The sequence below is a fragment of the Rhododendron vialii genome, chromosome 4a, assembly GCF_030253575.1.
Source record: "Rhododendron vialii isolate Sample 1 chromosome 4a, ASM3025357v1".
NCBI classification, from domain to species: Eukaryota; Viridiplantae; Streptophyta; class Magnoliopsida; order Ericales; family Ericaceae; genus Rhododendron; species Rhododendron vialii.
Window position 1 is genome coordinate 42,430,704 of NC_080560.1, and position 10,013 is coordinate 42,440,716.

Consider the following 10,013-nt stretch of genomic DNA (forward strand, 5'->3'; position numbering starts at 1 on the left):
CAAAAAGTTGTGAACTTGCTATATATAATAGTACCCAAATTTACCAAAGGAGAAAGCGTGCTTGTTATGGGGCTTTGGGCGTGCTTGTTATGGGGCTTTGGGCTTCGACCCATAAACTGTGCACGTACTGCCGCTCGCTCGGGCTGGACTATGGACTTCGGTTGTCTTGGGCCAAGCTCATTCCGCCTTATCTTTTTACAGGCCAGAAGTTTAAGTGGAGTGGGCTTGGGAATACTTGGCACTGTTTCTTCACCATCATCCTTGTCACATGCAATACTGTGAACGATCGAAATAGGATTTATGGCTTCATGAACCATTGAGAACAGTTAAAGATCTGGTCCAAGGCGAACTACCGCTGTTAAACTCAAGCCCGAGCTATCCAGATGGGCGCAACAAGACTATACATAATTACTTGCCTGGCGAGTCTTCTGCTCAAATTACTATTGAAGTAATATTGGCAATATATATGGCCAATATCTACGTACATGAATTCCTGTCTTATTTGCAACTGCCATTTTTTAATTACAGCTTGATACAGCGATGCAGATGCGGTCCTATTTAATAGATGACATTGAACCTCTACTTATTTCTTGTCTTGTCAAAGCAGTATTTGACAAAAGGTAAGTACATATGAAAATGAGTTTTAACATCAATAGGTTCAACGATCTTTGAGTTGATCTACTTCCGACCAACTTTTCGTAAACCAAAGTTTATTATTTTCATGGTTCGATTCCACCATCTTGAAGTACTTTGAATACCCTCTTTATCGATATCGATATGAAATAGGTCTGGATCCGATTTAAAATTATTGTGATTCCATGATTTTCAAAAAATAATTTATTTTTCGACTTATTGTGGGTAAGATTATCATATCTTTTGATGTGTAAATATTTTTTGGGCCAAACTAATTTGGTTAGAAATTAGGCTTGACAAGCTTTTTAATGGTTCAAACCATGTAAAAATCGGAGTTCGGTAGTGTCCGTGATAATACCGTAAAGTTTGGTCGGTTTCCAAATTTGAAGGATGCGCCCGGGCGCATTGAACGGGCGCCTGGGGTGCATCAAATTGCGTCTGGGGCACAATAACATTTGGTCAAACTTTACGGGGTCGCCCCTCCCGAACTTCGATTTTTGCAAGATTTAAACTAATAGAAAGCTTGTGGAGTCAACTTTCAAACCCAAGTAGTTTGAATCTAAAATTATTTGAACACGAAAAAATATGACCAATTTACTACCAGTGAGTCGAAAAAAATCATTTCGGTAAAATGCTCGTGTCATTCTCGTTTTAAATGGGATAAATACCTATTATATATCGAAAAAGAGGATTTTCAAAGTACTAAAAGATAATGGAATCTGAACATAAAAATAATAATGTTTAGTTATGTATGAAAAAGTGTGTTTTAACATCAATGGCTTCGACGATCTATGAGTTGGTCTACTTCCGACCAACTTTTCGTAAACCAAAGTCTATTATTTTCATGGTTCGATTCCATCATCTTGTAGTACTTTGAATACCCTCTTTATCGATATGAAATAGGTTTGGATCCGATTTAAAATTATTGTGATTCAAGAATTTTCCAATAATAATTTATTTTTCGACATAGTGAAGTAAAATTATCATACCTTTTCATATGTAAATAATTTTTGGGCCAAACTAATTTGGTTAAAAATTAGGCTTGACAAGCTTCTAAACAATTCAAACCACATAAAAATCGGAGTTTGATAGTGTCCGTAACAAGAACGCAAAATTTGGTCGATTTTCAAATTTGAAGGATGCGCCCTAGGCGCATTGAAGTGCGCCTGAGGCTCATGGGTTTGCGTCTGAGGCGCAACAAAACTCTACAATTTGTCAAACTTTGGAATTTTGTTCCAACACTCCTGAACTCAGATTTTTGCAAGGTTTGAACCGATAGAAAGCTTGTGGAGTCTACTTTCCAACTCAACTAGTTTGAGTCTGAAATTATACTAACATCAAAAGATATGACGAATTTACTCCCAGTGAGTCAAAAAATAAATCATTTCGGTAAAAGCTCGTATCTCGCTCTTTTTAAATGGGATAAATACGTATTATATATCGATAAATAGAATTTTCAAAGTACTAAAAGATAGTAGAATTTAAACATGAAAATTATAAAGTTTAGTTATGTATGAAAGTGTGTTTTAACATCAAAAGCTTCGACGATCTTTGAGTTGGGTCTACTTCCGACTTTTTGTAAGCCAAATTCTATTATTTTCATGGTTCGATTCCACCATCTTATAGTACTTTGAATACTCTCTTTATCGATATGATCGAAATTGGTCTGTATCTATTTTAAAATTATTGTGGTTCAAGAATTTCCGGAAATATTTATTTTTTTACCTATTGTTGGTAAAATCGTCATATCTTTTGATATGTAAATGATTTTTGGACCAAAATAATTTGGTTAGAAATTAGACTTGACAAGTTTTTCAACAGTTCAAACCACGTAAAAATCAGAGTTCGGTAGTGTCCGTAATAAGACCGCAAAGTTTGGTTGGTTTTCAAATTTGAAGGGATGCCCCAGGGGCGCATTGGTCAAACTTTGCGATTTTGTTCCAGACACTCCCGAACTCCGATTTTTGCAAGGTTCGAACCGATAGAAAGCTTGTGAAGTCTACTTTGCAACCCAAATAATTTGAATTTAAAACTATTTAAACATCAAAAGATATGACCAATTTACTCCCAGTGAATTGAAAAATAAATCATTTCGGTAAACGCTCTTATCTCCCTTTTTTTAATTGGGATAAATACATATTCTATATGCTTATAGTCGAAAATAAGATTATGCTTTTGTCCTCGTTGTCAAGCCAAAATCATGCTTTTGGCCTCGTGGTCTCTCTCTTTTTCTTTTTCTTTTGACAAAAGAGAGAAGATTTTATTCATATGGTTGGCTAACGCCTATCTATACTACTTCTTTTAAATGTTCGAAGGTGTTTCCTACATTTTTTTTTCCACAATGTACGAAGGTGTTTCCCCTCTACGCCTCTTCCCCAGACGACATGGCTCCCCAAACGACATGGCTCCAACGGATTTGATACAAAACAACGACAGCCTCTCCTGGCTTCCAAAGGACACAACTCATTAGGCGGGGAAACAGAAAACGCTTCCCAAAATTGCTCCACCGCTCCATTCTTCGCTTCCACTGAAGTTTGGCAGCCGACAACCAAGGGCGCCGACTACAAATCAGACAAACCATTAAAAAGAGCTTTCTGAGCACAGTTGTGTGCAGCCCAATTACGTTCACGTTTGATAAAACTAAATCCACCGTAATCAAAATGATTCTTCAAAACAAGACAGTCATGTATGAGCACTATCACGTCAGTGGGTGGATCATGTGCCTCCGTGCATTTCCTCACAATCGCTTCTGCATCCGATTCTATACTGTAGAAACTTTAGATCCATCTCAAAACCAATCTCAAAACCAATTGGCAATGAGTGGAGAGGTCCCAGATGTTATTAAGTGATCATCCATTCCACTCCCAAGTAATGTGGGATTCTATTTCCTTAACATCCCCCCTCACGTGCAGCCGCATTTGAGGTCTGTCACGTGTGGCCACTTTTTGGGTCCTATCATCGTGCAGCCTTTGTGTTGGTCTGTCATCGTGGGGTGTGGATTGTTAATTTTTAAAATGTGGGGTGGAACGGGCCCCGCTCTGATACCATGTAGAAACTTTAGATCCATCTCAAAACCAATTGGCAATGAGTGGAGAGGTCCCAGATGTTATTAAGTGATCATCCATTCCACTCCCAAGCAATGTGGGATTCTATTTCCTTAACACCCTGGGTAAGTTTCAAGGAGATCCCCAGCTTCAACCCATCACGAATGGCAAGAGCTTCTGCAATTCTTGACAACTTGATTCCAGGATGCATTGTTAACAAAATGCCAAGAACTTTTCCATCAGCCCCACGAGCATATCCAAGACAACCGCGATTTGCTCAGTGAATTACTAATGTCTGATCGATTTAATTTTTTCTCAGGACTATTCCACACATTGAGGTCTATAAAATGGAAGGTTTGAATTTTTTTGGCTATGGACGAAGCCCAAATAGAGAAACACATCAGCTTGTTATGCCTTTGGGTCTGTCAGGAAACACCCTTTTAACTCCATGATTTGTAGCCTTTGGCAAAATTCCCCACAGGGTTGTTTTTTTCTAGCCTAATTGAATTCTGTTCTTGGAGGATATGCAATAAACCCCAGTTGCCCCTGTACAGTAGTCCCATCTGGTAGTTTTAATTTTATGTTTTTGGTGCCTCTTTCGTTACCCTCCATCTTCATTTAAATGCTGCTTTTGAAATTGTGAACCATGGAGAGTTTAACCCTTCAACTAATGGGAAAACTTTCATGGCCATCCTTTACAGCATTGGCAGTGAAGAATGAGAAGTGCTCTGTAATCTGTATCTCCTCTAGATAAACTTACAATTCATGTATTTTTGGCATCCTTGTCATGGCTACACAAATAGTTGAGAACGGTTCTAGATCTGGTCCAAGGCGAGGTTTTTTGGTTAAACCCGAACCCAAGCTGAACACAATACTAGACACAACTTGCTTGGGGAATCTGTAGCACGAAATAAAAATGTTGGCAATATGGCCATCTACATCAATTGCTATCTGATTTGCTAATGACATGATTATTGATTGCTTGATACAGATATGCAGATTCGGTCCTGATTAACAGATATGCTTGATACTTCAATAATTGATCTCGAAGTTCATCTTTTCAAAGCAGCATTTGACAGAAGACAAGTATGATCTCGAAGTTCTTATATGTTTAAAATACCTTTAATTCATATATCCCGAAATACAATCCTGGATGAAAGACAACATTATAGTGTCCTTCTTATTGACTGAAAGTGGCAAACAACACACAACACACAACCGAAAACCACGCCTTTAACTAAAGGCACTTCCTCTCAAGAAAAGGGGAAAAAAATAGAGTAAAGGCACACCCATAGTAGTACATATCTCAAGCTCTCAACTTGGAATCCGAGAACTAATCATTAGTTTAGCAATCGGGATGTGCCAAAATGTAGGCCTCAACAGCCTTGAAGATGCTTGAAGCCTTCTCTTTGCCAGACTTGATTTCCTCTTCTGTGACCTTGTTATCACCTTTGGGGCAGTAGATGCTCCTGTTCTTGCAGATGGATCCTCCATCGGGAGAGGGTACGATCTTGGTGTGGTAAGAGATTGACTCGAAACCGTCCAAAGCATCACCTTCGATGATGCTGTAACTGTATGTGAAGTTCTCTTTGTCGAGGGCATCAATCTTGTGTTTCACACACTTGTGTTTGCTCCCTGCATATTGGAGATTTAAAAAGCAGCTTCGTTAATACAATATCGATTTCGTTCCAAATTGGAGCTTCCTGATTACTTGCATCTTAGTAAATTCAAAACATCATATATGCCCGAACATATAACATAAAGAAGCAACAAAATTTGGTCATGAGAAAGAACAGAGTGAGTGAACAAACCTTCGCCGAAAGTGGTGAGCTTGATGGTTCCAGCTCCGCCATCTCCTTGGAGGGTTTCCACACTCTTGATGGCCTGTGGGAGGACCTTGGGGATGAGGGTGTCGCCGTCAAGGACAAAGGCCTTGAACATCTTGGCGGGCGGGATTGAGGAAGTGACCTCCATATCGTAAGTGATGGGAGCCATGGTGATGATCTTTAAGAACTTAGAAGGCAGAAATGAAGAAGAAGAAGAAGGATAAGTTTGTAGGTGGAGAAGAGCTTGGTGTGAGGGAAATGGGAGAACAAGAGGAGCTATTTATAAAGTTAATTAGCTGCCTTTGGTGGCTCTGTAGACCATTCAAAGAAAGGAATACCAAGAATATTAAACTACAAGCAAAAATAAACTACGTACTAGATTAAAGTTTTCTGACCCAATTAGAGAAATGGTTTTATAAGATTTATTTTTTAAACAGTCCACAACGTAATTGCTGTATTAATAATTGACATAATTAAGAAACAATTTAACTAAGGCAAAAAATATTCTTGTAATTGGATCTAATTAAGTGGATCTAAATTTTGCACAGGGTAACTATCTATCCTAGGAGAAGGGAAAGGGTGCATGGTTTGAACTCCTGCAGGTGAGCAGGCTATGAAGTAATGGATTTACCAATACAGGATATGGGTAAGACATAACATCGATATTGAGCTACGAAAAAAATGAAAGAATTAATAGATGTTAGTACTGCATTTGTCAGTATAAAATCCAATTTTATAATTTTTAGCATTGTACTACTCGTATCACAAGAATGGTGAGAAACCATTGTCTCTTCCTTAAGCAAATATATTGTATACAACTTTACGGGGTTACTTATTCAACGGGTTTTTTAATAGCGAAACATAATTTTTTAAAACTTATTTAACTGTAGATATTCAATTTTATGGAACGTACGTATTTTTTCTATCGCCATGGAATGTACTTATTACAAAAGAAAGATTCAAACAATTATATATGAAAAGGTATCATTTCGATTCCACTATTTGTTTCTGGTTAAGTATTGAGTAAACTACGTACTAGGCAACCACATTCTCTATAGTCTATTCCTGACAATTTTATTCTAATTGTGCAAGAAGTAACACAACGTTGATTTTGTAGAAGTTCGGATACGTGACCTAGAAAATTCGAAAACTACCCGATACTTCAGCAATATAGTTTGCATTGCGGATGCTTTTGGAATACCATCCGTGAGAATCGAAGAAGCATGGTGTATACGATACGAACGGGACTCCCATAGAGAAGTATTTGTGCTTCATCGTGAGTTGGCTACAAGGGTTCTTTTCCTACAACGGGGGCATATTTCTTGCTCAAAGGTAATTTTATTTGAATCTTCAAATTTCCAAGTCAATGAACCCCAAGGGTTTGGCCCCGTGATCAAGCCTGGGGCTTAGTGGTTTGCTCTCTCTTAAGGTTTTAGGTTCGAAATCATTCAGGTGCTATCAACTCTTTTGGGGTCAGTTCATACAGAGTTTTGCCCTGCCGATCTCTATTTGAGACCAGCAAATGCGCGATTGGATCAGTCTCCTAAAATTAATTAAGGTGCACGTAAGATGGTCTAGCCACCCGAGTTACAAAAATACTAGATGAAAGTCGCGATTATATCAAGTCAATGGTATTAGCCTATCATGTTTGAATGTGGGGTCGTCTTCTAGATGAGCTGAAGTTTCCACATGAAAAGACAAATTAATTTCCTCCCAAGTTGTGCTTTTCAGATCTGTTAAAGTTTCTCATTCAGCTTTTGAAGTGTCTTTTTTGGTATGTAAGTCGCGATTATATTAATAGGTGGGCCGAGCTTGGACTAGTAGTTTTGCTGAATATTACTAGTATATATAGGCAACGGAATAATCGGTGGCTGCTAAAAAATTCCTAAAATGACTGAACTGCTCAAAATTGATGTGTTCCACTAATTAAAATAAATATTTATTTTTTGACTTAAAGGTGATGTATTGTGAGAGAATGGCATGTTTCGTAAAACAGAAAATAAGTACTTAAATAAAAATCTTAGCGGAACGGAGGGTCATCAAATAAGAGAGCCTAGCTTATACAAAATAAGAAACAGTGATCGATCTTTAAGGTAAGTCAACTCACACGGTTTTTAAGTGTGCTGAGTCAGCAGCAGTTGTGGCTGGTTGTGGTAAATCTTTGTGTATGTACCATTATTGATCTTTTAAGTGGAGTAGCATCAAATTTTGTAACGAGGCATAATTTTGGAATTTTTTTGCAAATTTTTTGTTGTGATGTATGATATTGGAATTTTATCTTGTTTGACTACTAATAATCGTTGGTATTTTTGAAGCTAATTTATCTTTTATCATTTTGCTTGTGATGTACGTTAAGACTCCATTATTTCAACATCGCTTTAGGCCCAACGCGTTAGGGCCGGCACCGAGAGTGATCAAAATCTATCTAAATCAAACTTTAAGGTAAATCGACTCACACGGTTTTTAAATGTGCTGATTCAGCAGCAGTTGTGGCTGGTTATGGTAAATCTTTGTGTATGTACCATTATTGATCTTTTAAGTGGAGTACTAGTAGCATCAAATTTCGTAACGAGGCATAATTTTGGAATTTTTTGCAAATTTTTTGTTGTGATGTATGATATTGGAATTTTATCTTGTTTGACTACTAATAATCGTTAGTATTTTTGAAGCTAATTTATCTTTTTTATCGTTTTGCTTGTGATGTACGTTGAGGCTCTATTTTTTCAATATCGCTTTAGGCCCAACGTGTTAGGGCCGGCAGGTACCGAGAGTGATCAAAATCTATCTAAATCAAAAGTAATTGCTTTGGGGACATCAAGGTTGACTGCCAACCAAGTCATATTTTGACCGTTGGCTTCCTAGAATGCCTGCTCCTCCAGAACAAGCCCCCCGATGGGTACTGTTCGATGAAAGATTATTTGGTGTGCTTCGGAAACCGTCACGTGGTGCTCGATCGACATCCACTTTGCACAAGACATTGAGGTGGAACTTACATATTTGTTCTTGAACTCCACCATGAGAATGGTGGAGTTCAAATTTGGTAAGAAAAGGGTCCGGGCCCCAGGGTCACACTGAATAATTTTTCCTGGTGAAGATTGGATCTTTTGTTCGATCCAAGTCCAAGTAAACCCCATAATTCTTGGGTCAATCAAATTCCTAGACATTTTCAATGGTTTATACTTTATATACCGCAAAATTCTAAGATGTGTTAAAAACACATTGAAATCGATCTGGGGATCGATAACGTATTAATTTTGTGATTGAAGAGAAATAATTAGGACAGCAATTAACCGAGCTGCTCGCAAGCGGCTCGTGGCTCGGCTAGTTTAGTAATCGAGCTGAACTCGAGTTTTTGGCTCGTTTACTAAACGAGCTGAGTTCAACACTTGAAAGCTTGGCTCTTTTTATAGGCTCAGTTCGTTAAAAGATCGAGGCTCATTAAGTAAATTAATTAGCTAGGCTTGGCTCGTTAAAAGCTCAACTCATTTACAAATGAGTCGAGCTCGAGTTTTGAGCTCGTATAGTAAATGGGCTGAGCTTGAATACAATAAAGCTTGGCAAATAACAAACCAAACATTGTGGTGGAACCTACATATTTTAACAAGCTGAGCTACGTGGACACCGCTACGTGGTGCTCTATGTCCACTTTGTACAAGACATTGAAGTGGAACCTACATATTTTTTCTTGAACTCCACCACAAGAATGGTGGAGTTCAAGTTTGGTAGGAAAAGGGTCCCGTGCCCCATGGTCACACTGAATAATTTTTCCTAGTGGATCTTTTGCTCGATCCAAGTCCAAGTAAACCCCATAATTCTTGGGTCAATCAAATTCCTAGACATTTTCAATGGTTTATGTACTTTAATACCGATAATGCTAAGATGTGTTAAAAACACATCAAAATCTGGGGATCGATAACTTATTAAAATCCGTTATGGTGTGTTTATAACTTTATATCGTGAGAAATAATTAGGACTACAAATAAATCGAGCTGCTCATGGCTCGGCTAGTTAAGGGTCGGCTTGTTTAGTAATCGAGCCGATTTCGAGCTCCAGTTTTCGGCTAGTTTACTAACTAGTTGAGCCCAACACTATAAAACTCGGCTCTTTTTATATATAGGCTCAGCTCGTTAAATGAGGCTCATCGAGTAAATCAATTAGCCAGACTTGGCTCATTAAAGGCTCAACTCGTTTACAAACAATCAAGATATCTGCCTCCCCCATGGCGGATCCAGTTGCAAGAACACGAGCAAATATCGTACCAAAGGTGATGTCTAAGGGTTTATAAAAAAAATTCTCTTTTCGGGTCAGAAAACTCCATCCTAGTAACTTGGAGTATTTTTGTGAGAATGTGAATTTTTTCTTGACAGCTACGTACTCTGACCACCGCCCTAGCTATCATGTTTTGAATTCAAATAATCTACCTGTACAAATTTTCATTAATCTTGTTATCTGTTTGAATAGTCCACCAGCTACCTAACCCTATAAATACCTCCTCTTGTTCTCCCATTGC

At 38.1% G+C, this 10,013-nt stretch overlaps 1 protein-coding gene across 1 annotated transcript; it reads right to left on the reverse strand.

Annotated features, from left to right (window-relative positions):
- Nucleotides 1–4,766: 4,766 nt before the first annotated feature.
- LOC131324574 (major allergen Pru av 1-like) lies at nt 4,767–5,792 on the reverse strand. The gene is made up of 2 exons (XM_058356578.1): nt 5,489–5,792; nt 4,767–5,312 (listed from the first exon to the last, which is right to left on the reverse strand). The coding sequence occupies exons 1-2, from the start codon at nt 5,670–5,672 to the stop codon at nt 5,023–5,025; spliced, it is 474 nt and encodes a 157-aa protein (XP_058212561.1). The 5' UTR covers nt 5,673–5,792; the 3' UTR covers nt 4,767–5,022.
- Between the last annotated feature and the right edge of the window lie 4,221 nt (nt 5,793–10,013).

What these genes read in the sequence shown, in the direction of transcription:
- LOC131324574 (XM_058356578.1), bottom strand. Translation starts at nt 5,672, where the DNA reads ATGGCTCCCATCACTTACGATATGGAGGTCACTTCCTCAATCCCGCCC. An exon ending in GCTCACCACTTTCGGCGAAG is followed by an intron (nt 5,313 to 5,488) that starts GTTTGTTCACTC and finishes TCCAATATGCAG; the next exon opens with GGAGCAAACACAAGTGTGTG.